The sequence below is a fragment of the Scyliorhinus canicula genome, chromosome 19 (assembly GCF_902713615.1).
Source record: "Scyliorhinus canicula chromosome 19, sScyCan1.1, whole genome shotgun sequence".
NCBI lineage: Eukaryota > Metazoa > Chordata > Chondrichthyes > Carcharhiniformes > Scyliorhinidae > Scyliorhinus > Scyliorhinus canicula.
The window spans coordinates 6,014,839-6,029,964 of NC_052164.1; the positions used below are offsets into that span (position 1 = coordinate 6,014,839).

The window sequence follows — 15,126 nt, forward strand, 5'->3', positions numbered from 1 at the left end:
ATTTTCTGTGTTACAACTTCACAAATCCTTCAATAGTTGTAAAGCACTTTGGCATGCCGCAGGCTGCTGAAATGTGCTGTGTAAATGTAAGTTATTTCTTACGGTATTCTGGTAACCTCGTAACATAGCCCATCCCCACCCCAATCAGTGTGGGCGGACACGCTCTCGTGCCTTGGCCAATGGGAATTGCAACCCATGTGCCCCATCAGATTGACATTCGCATTAAACATTTAACCGGACCCCACTCACTAACAAGAGGTTAATCTGGGACGTTTTCGTAAAACAATGAATTGATTTGAATTTGTGAGACTTGTGTGTTTTGGGTCTTTGCTGAGGTGCACACACATTCATTGTTATACCTTCCCAGGGCTTGATACAGCTCAGTGGGGGAGGGGGATAATACCACTCCTGATATGCAAGATTCTGGAATGTGTAGACGGCCCTCCAGGTGCCTTTCTGGAAACACAGCAGAGTTGGGTGGGGTGTTAATTTTCATCCTGCCGTATTGTCCAATACTGACTAGTGTGGCGATACAACGAGGCAGCTTTAGCCACATGCATTAATTTTACTAGCAACTCTTACACGCAATATAAGTAAGCAATATAAATAAGGGCAGCACGGTAGCATGGTGGTTAGCATAAATGCTTCACAGCTCCAGGGTCCCAGGTTCGATTCCCGGCTGGGTCACTGTCTGTGCGGAGTCTGCACGTCCTCCCCGTGTGTGCGTGGGTTTCCTCCGGGTGCTCCGGTTTCCTCCCACAGTCCAAAGATGTGCGGGTTAGGTGGATTGGCCATGATAAATTGCCCGTAGTGTCCTAAAAAGTAAGGTTAAGGAGGGGGTTGTTGGGTTACGGGTATAGGGTGGATACGTGGGTTTGAGTAGGGTGATCATGGCTCAGCACAACATCGAGGGCCGAATGGCCTGTTCTGTGCTGTACTGTTCTATGTTCTATGTTCTATAAACACACCTCAAATGTATATTCCCGTAGCAAACATCAATCACCTCAATGCCCAAGGAAGTTAACTACTCTCAATGATAGAAAAAAAACACTCATATTTTATTTTCCCTCTCACCATTTTACCAACAAGTGCTGAAAAAGATTAAAGTTCATATATATGAGCATTAAGATCACAAGTCCAACAACCTTGTATTACTCATTTACTAATTTTATCTGCTCATAGAACATTACAGCGCAGTACAGGCCCTTCGACCCTCGATCATGCACTTGCATTGGCTTAACCAACAAGAACATGCAAACACAAGAAATAGGAACAGAGGTGGCCCTTCCTGCTCATTCTGCCATTCACTGGGATCATAGCGGATCTTCCACTTCAGTGCCATTTTCCTGCACGATCCTCGTATATCCCCGTGATATTTTTCATATGCGAAAATCTATCAACCAGAGTTTTGAACATTCTCAATAACTGAGCTTCCACAGCCTATGGGGCAAAGAATTCCAAAGATTCAGCACCAGTTTCAATCTGGAATGGCCTGCCCCTTATTGGAATCCATAAAATCCCTACATTGCAGAAGGAGGCTATTTGGCCCATCGAGTTAGCACTGACCCCCCGAAAGAGCACCCTACCTAGGCCCACTCCGCTACCCTATCCCTGTAACCCCACACATTGATCATGGCCAATCCACCCAACCAGCATCTTTGGACTGTGGGAGGAAACTGGAGCACCCGGAGGAATTTCACACACAGACACTCACTGACAGGGAGGCAGCACTGTGAACGACTCTGCCATCATGCCTGAGACGATGGTTCTTGGTTCCAGAAGGCTACAATGAACTGGGAAGTGTGATTGGGCTGGATAGGTCTGTTTTGGCCACACAGACATGATGGGCTGAATGGCCTTCTTATGTGCCATACATTTTGATAATTCCATGACAAATCAGAAATGCAATTTGCCACTTCTATATTTCTCCTCATGTCCCATTGTCCTTGTAGCTGTCAGTAACCAGTTAATACGAATCCCAATCACTATCTGAGATTATAGAATTTACAGCGCAGAAGGAGGCCGTTCAGCCCATCGAGTCTGCACCGGCCCTTGGAAAGAGCACCCCACTTAAACCACACCTCCACCCTATCTCTGTAACCCCACCTAACCCTTTTGGACACTAAAGGCAATTTAGCATGGCCAATCCAATTAACCTGCACATCTTTGGACTGTGGGAGGAAACCGGAGCACCCGGTGGAAACGCACACACACATGGGGGGAATGTGCAGACTCCGCACAGATAGTGACCCAAGCCGGGAATCGAACCTGGGACCCTGGAGCTGTGAAGCAACTGTGCTAACCACTGTGCTACCGTGCTGCTTTTAATCCTGGCTGAGACTGAAGTATGATAACAAAAACCAAATACTTTGTCCACTCTTATTTCTCAACTGCTTGCTGTCCCTTGGCACCATCGGTTCTGATGCCTACATCGTGACTTGATGTTCAGTTTTGTTTGGTAATGTCCCTATGAAGTGATTTGGGATGTTTTATGTTAACGGTGCGATGTAACTAAGTTGCTGTTGACTTACATTTGTGTATCTTCTAGCTGTCTCAACGTACTTTACAGTGAACAACAAACTTTTTGAAACGCAGTCGCTGTTGTCATGTAGAAAACGCGGCAGCCAATTTGTGCACAGCCAGCTCCCATAAACAGCAATGCGATCATGGCTGTAATTTTAGCAATGTAGGTTGAGCGATAAATACTGGTCAGGACATAACGGAGAACTCCCGTGCTCTCCTATGAATATTGCCACGAGATTATTTACATCCGCATGAGAGGGTGCTTTGGTTTGAATTTCCATCCGAAAGACAACACCGCTGACGATGTAACACTTCCTCACTACTGCACTGCGATTGTCAGCCTGGATTTTCTGCTTAAATCTGCAGTGGGATTGAAGGCCAAATCACAGGTGAGAGCTGTTCCCAATGAGTCATGGCTGACATCACAACGACTTTACTGGAATAATAGCACAGCTAATTGATGTGAAAATCTGTAACAACAAATTTAGAGTGAGTGCAGGAGACGGGGAAGAAAGCTGTCATTATAGAATGATGCAGCATAGGGAGAGGCCATTCAGCCCATAGTGACTCTGCTGCTCTTTAGCCAATTATTAATCCCACACTCTTGCTTTTTCTACCAAGCCCTGCAAATATTGCCCATGTCGAGTTTTTATCCAATTAAATTTAGGTTGTTGGTGCATTTTTAAACAGTTTTCCACTGAATCAATATTCCAGGAAACAGGCTAGTTCCCCTCCATGTTGTGTGTCCAATATAGGGGCTTTTTGCTTCCACAACAGAGGAGAGGACAGAATGGCCAGGATGTGTCACGTGAATATCTATATGCTCTGTGAGACCCTCCCTTACTAAAGACATTCCTCGCATTCCTGATTTCTTAATTGTTGCTTCTGGCAGGGCTGAATGCTTTCATTGGGCTGGAGTGACAGGCTGGGAAACAAAGACTGAGGCATTCACAGCTGGCTTGATTCATTGGGCTGGAGGAGATTAAAGGAAAGCTCATATATATGCAAATCTGACGTTCACAAACTCCTGATACAAGCAGATCTTTAAGTGTTTATACATTGTTAGGTTTGATTTTGGGGAGAACCATGTCTGTTAGCCAGCTTCCCGTGCAGTTCAATCTTCCTATCATGGTAAAGATGTCAGTTGTCCCTCAGCAGGTAACACTGTTGCCTGGCATTTGGAAGGTTGAAAGTTCAGGTCGTGTGCCAAAAGACTTAAACATAAAACCAAGATAACAGCAAAACATTATCAGGCAGTGGTCCACACATTTGTCCCTGCGCCCCTGCAGGAAAAGGAGATGGTGCATTCTGTTGGATGGTTCCCCAAGCATTTTGTCAAAGCCATTTGACAAGAACTTTCAAGGAAAGCCCTAAACATTCTTTAGCTGGTGAGAAGGATCTTCCCTGTCGGATGCCTCCTGCGCGCCCCTAGCCTCAGTGTCACAGCTCATTGTCCTTGAGTGGCTGTGGAGTTGGAGAGACCATCACCCACCACTTTCTGGAAAGATCCTTCGCAAAGAAAGTCTGGAAAGAGATGCAGTGGTTTTCATTGAGGTTTGTCTCAAGCAGCTCTGTGACGCAGGCCCCTGAGGTCTGCAGGCTGTTCCTAGGAACACACACGAGGCACACATCAACTGTTGCTAGAGGACTATCAGCTCGCTGAATCACGCTCCAGATTCCCCAAAATTTGTTAATCCTTTGCGGCAAAGAGCTGTCCATGACTGTGTTACAGGCTGACACATTCCAAGCTTCATACTACATGCTGAAGGATGCACAGAAACTTGGGGCCAGTACCACAAAGGCTCAACGGAGAATGGTCCTCTTGCCATTGTACACCGAGGGGCAGGAAACCAAGTAAAACCTCTTGGGCTGTATATATATCAGACAATGATTGACATGAAATGTAATGTGTATTGTAAATAGAACCTATAGCACCTTAGAGTGCCATATGCTGTATTGCAAGAATTTGAACTGCCTTACGCTTTATGTAATGTCAAATTTATGAACAGTTATGTAGTTTACCGTTATAAAATTTATGAAAAAAGTACACTATTTGAGGATACCACTCCCAGCCCAGTACTGAGGGAGTGCCGCACTGTCAGAGGGTCAGTACTGAGGGAGTGTCACACTGTGAGAGGGTCAGTACTGAGGGAGTGCTGCACTGTCAGAGGGTCAGTACTGAGGGAGTGCCGCACTGTGAGAGGGTCAGTTGAGGGAGAGCTGCACTGTCAGAGGGTGAGTACTGAGGGAGTGCCGCACTGTCAGAGGGTCAGTACTGAGGGAGCGCTGCACTGTGGGAGGGTCAGTACTGAGGGAGTGCTGCACTGTCAGAGGGTCAGTACTGAGGGAGTGCTGCACTGTCAGAGGGTCAGTACTGAGGGAGTGCCGCACTGTGGGAGGGTCAGTACTGAGGGAGTGCTGCACTGTCAGAGGGTCAATACTGAGGGAGTGCCGCACTGTCAGAGGGTCAGTACTGAGGGAGTGCCGCACTGTGGGAGGGTTAGTACTGAGGGAGTGCTGCACTGTCAGAGGGTCAATACTGAGGGAGTGCTGCACTGTGGGAGGGTCAGTACTGAGGGAGTGCCGCACTGTGGGAGGGTCAGTACTGAAGGAATGCCGCACTGTCAGAGGGTCAGTACTGAGGGAGTGCCGCACTGTGGGAGGGTTAGTACTGAGGGAGTGCTGCACTGTCAGATGTGCTGCTTTTCAGATGAGGCGTTAAATGGAGATGCTTACCTGCCCTCTAGGGTAGATATAAAGATTCCATGAAGGGCTGGCACAGGCATACTGGGCAGAATGGCCTCCTGCTGTATGGAAAAAGTATGGGAGTACTTCTAAATGTCCCAAACAATATTTATTTCTCAAACTAAACCATTACAAATGTTATCTCATTGCTGTTTGTGGGACCTCATTGTATGCAAATGAGCTGCCATGACTTCCTACACTACAGCAAAAACTGCACTTTGTTGGCTATGAAACACTTTGGGATATCCGGAGGTCATAGAAGGTACTACATGAATGCGTTTTTTAAAAATAGGATCCGATTCTTTTAGGGTGGCTTCCCTTCAATGCCTACAGGAACCTGCAACACCAATGTTAATGCCCACCCTGTTCCCAGACCCATTGACATCACCAAGGGAACTAATGTGGTACCATGTACTTTTCTTGCCTCGGACTCCGATCTCTTTCTGCTGCTCCGGCCCCTCACTGGCAGCGGGATTGAGCAGTGGCAGGAAGCAAATGGGCCTTAATCTCCATTCGCATCCTATTAATGGAGCAGGCACCACATTCTTGGGGCCCACGTGATTCTCTGGGCCGGGAATCACGTGGGTGAGAATAACTACTGATCCTGACAAACGTGGCCCTGATGGGGTAGACCTTGCGGGGGGCCAAGGAGACCACTCTTTAAGGGAGTTGCCTCCAGTCCATCTGAGGGTCACCAACCCCCACACAATGCAAGACCTGCCAACCCCACCAGAGAACCTCTAAATAAAGAGACCCCCGAGACCACTTAAATAAAGAGACCTCCGCAGAGACCCCCTGAGTAAGGAGACTCCCCCTCAGATGCCCCCCCCCCCCCCCCCCCCCCCCCCGCTTCCAGAAATGACTCCTGTGAGGTAGCTGCCAGATGAGAAATCCCTGTCCGAAAGTTAGAGAGCAATCCAGACAGAGATGGTGAAAATAATTACTGCTTTAACACTCACCTGGGCAATACACCCGCTGGCTCAGACACAGGAAGCAGCACCTGTTAACTCCTGGAAAGAGAAAACTAGACAGCTGGGTCTAAGCCCCCTCAGATCTTTGATCTGCAAGCCATTCATTAATTTCCCTTTGATATTGATATTACTGGGCTGTGATTGACAGCTTCCGCACACACCCAGATGTCAGCATTGTTCCATTCATCTTAGAATAGAATCAAAGGGCAGCACAGTGGCACAGTGGTTAGCATTGCTTCCTCACGGCGCTGAGGTCCCAGGTTCAATCTCGGCTCTGGGTCACTGTCCGTGTGGAGTTTGCACATTCTCCCCATGTCTGCGTGGGTTTTGTTCTCACAACCCAAAGATGTGCAGGGTTGGTGGATTGACCACGCTAAATTGCCCCTTAACTGGAAAAAATGAATTGGGTACTCTAAATTTTTTTTAGAAAAGAAATGAAAAACAGGATTAAAAAAAATAATAGAATCATAGAATCCCTACAGTGCAGAAGGTGACAACGTGACCCATCGATTCTGGACTGACCCTCCGAAAGAGCACCTCACCTAGGCCCAATCCCCCGCCCTATCCCAGTAACCCTACCTAGGGGTAATTTAGCATGGCCAATCCACCTAACCTGCACATCTTTGGACTGTGGGAGGAAACCAGAGCACCCGGAGGGAACCCACGCAGACACGGGGAGAACGTGCAGACTCCGCACAGTCACCCAAGGTTGGAATCAAACCTGGGTCTCTGGCGCTGTGAGGTAGCAGTGCTAACCACTAATACACATCATACATTGACTCTTCATCAGGATTGCAAGCTATCTGTCTGAACAGAATAAAAGCAAATTACTGTGGATGCTGGAATCTGAAAGAAAAACCAAAAATGCTAGAAAATCTTAACAGGTCTGACAGCACCAGTGAAGAGAGACGGGAGCTAACATGTCAAGCCTGAGTGACTGTTAGTCAAACCTTTGACGAAGAGTCATCCAGATTCAAAACATGTTTTGGTCTGAACATGAAGTAAAGTGTGAATAAACATAGGACTTGTATTTAGAAGCACCTTGCTTGACTTCGCACTTTTGCTGAGCACTTAATGGCAATGAAGTACTTTTTGAAGTATAATCACTGTGGTAAAGTAGGAAACACAGCAGCCAAATTGTGCACAGAAAGATCCCACAAACAACAATTCAAGACCATCTGTTTTTAGGTATTGGTTGAGGGATAAATGTTGGCCAGGATCCTGGGGAGAGCTCCCGTACTCTTCTTTGAAATAGATTTGTGTTAATACCCTGCAGGGTCGAATGTAGCAGTTGGAGCCTGCACTGGTGACTCAGTGATCTGGTATTATTAGGTCATACAGATCGCAGAGGTCTTGGGTTCGATGCTCAGTCAGTGCTGATGAGCTGACTGAGTTTTCATACAGCCTTCACGTCTCCTATGACAGGATTGGGGTGGAACTGTGAGTAAGAGTTTAAAAAATGATCAATAAATAAAACAATGTGACTCACAGCCTCCTCCACTTAGTTAAACACTTGGCGGAAAGCCTATAGTAAATAGAGGAGCTCAAGATTAGAACAACATCTATCCACGCAAGGCTGCAGTAAGCAGATATTACCTTGCATAAGTCTGTAGACCTGAGGCTTGGATTTGACTATCTGTGTAAGTTCCTATCATTTGGAATAGAAAGACTGTGCTGGAGGAGGTAAGGTATTATCCCTGGCTCAGCTGTAGCTATTGTGCACTGTGTTATGACCGTGGTAATGATGTACACAGAACATCTAGTTCTTTAACTAGCAAGATGATTTATTAACAAACACGTGGAAAAATAACTAACAAATTATAATACAGACGATGGCTACTAAATGAATTCAGTAAATTCTCCTGGAGCTACTCTTAAGTGTGACTATCCTCATGTGCGTCTTACTACCAACTGGCGGGTGTCTCAAGTCACATGATAGATCTCTATCACCACCAGCTGGTTGGAGGTTGCATCGCCATCTGTATACAGAACTCTGCACAGGCATATCACCACAGTAGCCCTCTCTTGCTCCTGATTCAGAAGATTGTACGTTCAAGTCCCACTCTTGGGATAAGCTCAAAATCTAGGCTGATGACCTAACGCATTACTGGGGGGAGAGCTGCACTGTTGGAGGTGCCGTCTTTCAGATGCAACAGTAAACCAAGGCCTCTCCAGGTGGAAACAAAAGATCGTTTGATTCTATCTTGGAGAAAACAGGCAGTTTTTCCGGATGTCCTGACTAATACTTATCCATCAATCAACAATTAAACATTATCTGGTCAGCATCACATTGTTAATTGTGGTGGTTTGCTGGTCAGAAATTACCTGCTTAACACAGCAGTGACTACACTTCAGAAAGTATTACATGGCTGCAGGTTGTAACGGGCATGACTCAAATACAAGTTATTCCTTAATGTAAAGTATATATTCCTACTTGGTATATTCTTACTAGGTTAAGTTTAAGAAAAGTCTTCACAGAATCACAGAAAAGTACAATGCAGAAAAGGCCCTTTGGCCCATCAATTGCATTTATTTAGCACCTACTTGAATCTCAAGTTATCCAAACGCACTTTACAGTCATGTGAAGTTGAAGAACAATCATTGTTGTAGCATAGGAAGTGAGGTTAGGAGATGAAGAGTTAAACTAAACTGTTAGTGTGACCACTGGTTTTATTTAGCCTATTGCTATCAATATGTTGTAGTCAGGGAGGCATATTGGCGTCGCATGAGCCACATGCAGCTCTTTTGTGGCTAAAGTGTGGGTTCTTTGAATACTTTTTTTGGCAGTCCTGCCCACACACTCTCCCAACATGAGAAGTATAGAACAAGAAAGAACGGGATCAGCCGCTAGCAAGCAGCCTGCCTTCCTCCCATTCTGAACGCGTCTGCTTTGAACTCAGGATGTTTCTGACAATCGGAAACTTCACCTTTCTGAATTTTGTTTTAACCAAATTTTCTTGATGTTTAACTCGCCCCACCCCGTCCCCCCTTACCACTTCAAAACTTGAGCTTCCATTTAATATTTTTCCAAATGAATTTACCACATTAATTTCCATACCTTTATTTCAAATGTTGGAGATTTTCTTCCTCAAATCAGCAAAACTACACAAACCCTTTTGTAAAATATTGTTTGAAGTTGGCTCTTGGACTTAGAGGAATTAACAAACACCATTTCCCATACAACCTCTTTCCTCAAGGTTTGAATCTGATAGAGAGAGATCTTTAACTTCATGAGAGTCTGATAAGGTAAACACGGTCAACATGTTTTCATTGTGGCGGGTCGGGGGGGGGGGAAACTAGAGGTCATAAATATAAGATAGGCACAAATAAATCCAATAAGGGTACCAAGAGAATTTGTTTCACCCAGAGGGTGCTTAGAATGTGGAATGCATTAGTACATGGAGTAGTTAAGGTGTATAGTGTGGACACATTGAAGGGGAAGCTCGATAAGTTCATAAGGAAGAAAGGAGTGGAAGGCTATGCTTGTAGAGTTGGTGAAAGAGGGATGGAATATGGCCCAACAGAGCCAAAAGATCAGAAAAAAGCAGCTGCACCTAATGTCCTGTGCTGTTGACTTGATGTAGTATCTGGTACACAGTTACTCAACATCAATGCTTAGTTCAGGTTTGACATTGGATTCTGCTATACAAGGCACTTCATTGAGGTGTGGGAACCTCCGCTATTGATGAAGGGAAGGGGGTTACACAATTGGTCAGAGTTAGAGAATTCTGGAGGTAGGTGAGGTTTCAGGGCTGGAGGAGGTTACAGACGTAGGGAGGGCGTTGCAGGAATTTATCATTGGGAATGATAACTGGGGTTGGGGGCACTGAGGACCAAAGTAGCCCAGTCAGGATGGGGTGATCAATGAGAGAGACTTGATCCGGGAAAGCATACCGAAAACAGTGCGTTAAATGAGCTGAAATTCATGGAGTGTAGAGGATTGAAGGCTGTCCAGGAGAACATCGGAATAATAGAGTCTGGGTGGAACATTGTTCTATACCAGGTGTGCTCAAAGTAGTGGCTCTTGAACCTGAAGAGGTGAAGATGGGATCTTTACTGGGGAGTGCGAATCAACCAAAATGTGAGATGATAAAGATTTTTGCTGGGGTCAAGAGTAAAGGTTTGAGCAAATGGATTGCTGGGAGTTCTTTGGTGAATGGACGGGCAAAGGAGCAGCTCCTAGATCAGCGAGTTGAAATATTGAGAATTGATAGGGACGGGAGTTTCCCCCCAATCTGTGATAAATTTGTTATGATCCCTTTTGATATAACTGGATGGGAAGATCTCAGAATGGAACCTTGGCTCAAAAGACCGTGACTGTGATTCTCCAGTCCGCCTGCCGTGTTTTCTGGTGTGGTTCGTTTCCGCAGTCGGCCAATAGGTTACCCATTGCGGCCACCCCCACGCCATTGATAACCCTACGGGCGCACTGCCATGGACCAGATAATCCTGCCAACGGAGATTTCAGCTCCGTAACTTGTACCTTTTGTTTATAAAACATGGACAGTGTCATCGGACAACAAATTAGTTTTAACATAAACATGAAAAGTTGGATTCTGATACAATATTTCTTTTTTTTTCTATATTTAGAGTACCCAATTAGTTTTTTTCCAATTAAGGGAAATTCAGTGCGGCCAATCCACCTACCCTGCATATATTTGGGTTGTGGGGGTGAAACCCACTCAGACACGGGGAGAATGTGAAAACTCCACACGGACAGTGACCCAGAGCCGAGATTTGAACCTGGGTCCTCAGTGCCCCAGTCGCAGTGCTAACCACTGCGCCGCAAGCTGCCACCGGTACAATATTTCTTTACTCCCCCCTAAGTTTAACAATTACGGCAGCACGGTGGCGCAGTGGTTAGCATTGCTGCCTACGGCGCTGAGGACCCGGGTTCGAATCCCAGTCCTGGGTCACTGTCCGTGCGGAGTTTGCACATTCTCCCCGTGTCTGCGTGGGTTTCGCCCCCACAACCCAAAGATGTGCAGGATAGGTGGATTGAACACTCTAAATTGCCCCTTAATTGGAAAAAAATAATTGGGTACTCTAAATTTATTTTTAAAAAGTTTAACAATTACGCATAGATTTTAAGATCAACACAGATTACAAAGTACATCTTAAAGTACAATGGTCTCATGAACACACAAAGTACCTTTTAAGTACACAGGATGACTGTTGTAAGACACATTCCTCTCTGAGCGCAAGCAAATGTCTGTGAATTTCACCTCAACATCCCCTCAGATGGTTTTTATGCTGTCAGCTTCCTTGGGTGTGATTTTAAAAGAGTCCGTTCTGGGCAGTATTATTGGGGTCCCAAACGGCAGGAACGCCCTTGCTATCTAATGGGACTCTGTTTCATTTCCGGGCCCTGGTGGGGAACCGCCACCAAGGCCGCACTTTAGCGTCGAAATGGCGCTCTGATCTCTGGACCCCCCCCCCAACGCAATCCCCCAACTAAGGTTTGAGGATCCTCGGGCTCCACTCCACATGCCTGCAGGGCATCCCCGATCCCTGGCATGGGCAAATGCCAGCATGGCACCTTGGCACTGCCAGCCTGGCACCCTGGTAGTGCCAAGGTGCCTGGGCGGCACCAGTAGTGCCAGTGGCCGTCCACCCAGGGACCTCCGATTTCCTAGAGACTCCCCAAGTGCCGTTTCACCTGATCTCCAACTGAAATCAAATTAGCTAAGCTAAAACTTAAAAACTTCTCTAACGTACAAGGTCCCAGTTGCTAAGCAAGCACTGGTGGTTTATTTACTCTTCGTGCTATATCCCTCTCTTTTTAAAAAATAAATTTAGAGTGTCCAATTATTTTTTTTCCAATTAATTTTTTTTTAAGAACATACAGTGCAGAAGGAGGCCATTCGGCCCATCGAGTCTGCACCGACCCACTTAAGCCCTCACTTCCACCCTATCCCTGTAACCCAATAACCCCTCCTAACCTTTTTGGTCACTATGGGCAATTTATCATGGCCAATCCACCTAACCTGCACGACTTTGGACTGTGGGAGGAAACCGGAGCACCCGGAGGAAACCCACGCAGACACGGGGAGAACGTGCAGACTCCGCACAGACAGTGACCCAGCAGAGAATCGAACCTGGGACCCTGGCGCTGTGAAGCCACAGTGCTATCCACTTGTGCCACCGTGCTGCCCTAGCGAGAATCATACCCCTAGACCAATGAGCCCCTCTTTTGGCGTGGCCAATCCACCTAGCCTACACATCTTTGAGTTGTAGGGGTGAAACCCACGCAAACACGGGGAGAATGTGCAAACTCTACACGGACAGTGACCCAGAGCCGGGATTGAACCTGGGACTTCGGCGCCGTGAGGCAGCAGTGCCAACCACTGCACCACCCTGCTGCCCTCTCTAAGCACAATAGAATCACAGCTGGAATTTAACCACCCCCACACGTAGAAACACCTTCGTCCAGCATGAACCTAACTATAGGTTTTACCATTCCAGACACAGAAACATTAAATTAAACCCAGTTAAAACAAAACTATATTCCTAATGTTTACTAATACAAATACAAATCTCTCAAAACTACTTTTGTTTTCCTGACATACCCAAATGCTTCAGTATTCAATTAACAATGAACATACTAGTATCCTGCATTGTTTGCCATGCAATATCGATGATTGAGGACCAGTGAACAGCTGAAGTAATAATAATCTTTATTAGTCTCATAAGTAGGCTTACATTAACACTGCAATGAAGTTACTGTGAAAATCCCCTAGTTGCCACACTCTGACAACCTGTTCGGGTACACTGAGGGAGAATTAAGAATGTCCAATTCACCTAACAATCACATCTTTTGGGACTTATGGGAGGAAACCAGAGCACCCAGAGGAAATCCACACAGACAGGGAGAGAATGTGCAGACTCCGCACAGTGACCCAAGCCGGGAATCGAACCTGGGACCCTGGTGCTGTGAAGCTACAGTGCCCACCACTGTGCTAGGTGCTCTATAGATATGTTAGATGAACAACTGCCATTGAATTCTACAAAGGCAAAATCCTGATGATTCTGGAAAATTGGAATAAAAACAGGAAATGCTGGAAATGCCCAGAAGGTGTGACAGCATCTGTGGAGAGTGAAACAGAGAAACCTTCAAGCTGGGAATCGAACCAGGATCCCTGGCGCGGTGAAGCAACCGTGCTAATCACTGTGCTACTCGTCACACAAGCCAATTTGGCTCAATCAAAACGTTCGCTAGATATTTTATCATTGTACAAGTCACTTCCCCATTATCGAGGCAGGTTTGTCTCTGTTAAGGTGGACCCAGGATGAGAATTTCACAAAATGGCAAAAATAAAAGAAGCTTATCAGAAAATACCTGATTGTGCCAATGATGTTTTAAAACAAGCAGCTAACCTTGTTTATTAACCAATCCATTTTGTTTCTTTAACAGAAGTCGCAAGATCCAGATCCGGAACATTCCACCACATATGCAATGGGAGGTATGAAACAAAATATTCATTCCTATTTTCATTTCATTTGCAATTTTTTCTTTAAACCTCTCCTTCCCTTTGCTTTTCTACATTTCCATTCCTTCAAATCTAACTCCATCAAACACTCCCAGGACTGCCCCTCTGAACTGTCCCCATCAAACATTCCAGAGCAGGTCCAGCACAGGCTAGATACTGAGTGAAGCTCCCTCTACACTGCCCATCAAACACTCCCAGGACAGGTACAGCACGGGGTTAGATACAGAGTAATACTCCCTCTACACTGCCCATCAAACACTCCCAGGACAGGTACAGCACGGGGTTAGATACTGAGTAATACTCCCTCTACACTGCCCATCAAACACTCCTAGGACAGGTACAGCACGGGGTTAGATACAGAGTAAAGCTCCCTCTACACTGTCTCCATCAAACACTCCCAGGACAGGTACAGCACGGGGTTAGATACAGAGTAAAGCTCCCTCTACACTGTCCCCATCAAACACTCCCAGGACAGGTACAGCACGGGGTTAGATACAGAGTAAAGCTCCCTCTACACTGTCTCCATCAAACACTCCCAGGACAGGTACAGCACGGGGTTAGATACAGAGTAATGCTCCCTCTACACTGTCTCCATCAAACACTCCTAGGACAGGTACAACACGGGGTTAGATACAGAGTAAAGCTCCCTCTACATTGTCCCCATCAAACACTCCCAGGACAGGTACAGCACGGGGTTAGATACAGAGTAATACTCCCTCTACACTGCCCATCAAACACTCCCAGGACAGGTACAGCACTGGGTTAGATACAGAGTAAAGCTCCCTCTACACTGCCCATCAAACACTCCCAGGGCAGGTACAGCGCGGGGTTAGATACAGAGTAAAGCTTCCTCTACACTGTCCCCATCAAACACTCCCAGCACAGGTACAGCACTGGGTTAGATACAGAGTAAAGCTCCCTCTACACTGCCCATCAAACACTCCCAGGGCAGGTACAGCACGGGGTTAGATACAGAGTAAAGCTCCCTCTACACTGCCCATCAAACACTCCCAGGGCAGGTACAGCACGGGGTTAGATACAGAGTAAAGCTCCCTCTACACTGCCCATCAAACACTCCTAGGACAGGTACAGCACGGGGTTAGATACAGAGTAAAGCTCCCTCTACACTGCCCATCAAACACTCCCAGGACAGGTACAGCACGGGGTTAGATACAGAGTAAAGCTCCCTCTACACTGCCCATCAAACACTCCCAGGACAGGTACAGCACGGGGTTAGATACAGAGTAAAGCTCCCTCTACACTGCCCATCAAACACTCCCAGGACAGGTACAGCACGGGGTTAGATACAGAGTAAAGCTCCCTCTACACTGTCCCCATCAAACACTCCCAGGACAGGTACAGCACGGGGTTAGATACAGAGTAATACTCCCTCTACA

The 15,126-nt window shown here is 46.3% G+C and overlaps 1 protein-coding gene across 1 annotated transcript in view; it reads left to right on the forward strand.

Annotated features, from left to right (window-relative positions):
- Positions 1-15,126, forward strand: part of LOC119954542 (insulin-like growth factor 2 mRNA-binding protein 3) — a 207,421-nt gene that overhangs the window by 138,800 nt on the left and 53,495 nt on the right. The window contains exon 3 of the mRNA XM_038779855.1: positions 13,654-13,702. Within this exon, the coding sequence (XP_038635783.1) occupies positions 13,654-13,702 (49 nt within the window). The remainder of the gene's footprint in view (positions 1-13,653; positions 13,703-15,126) is intronic.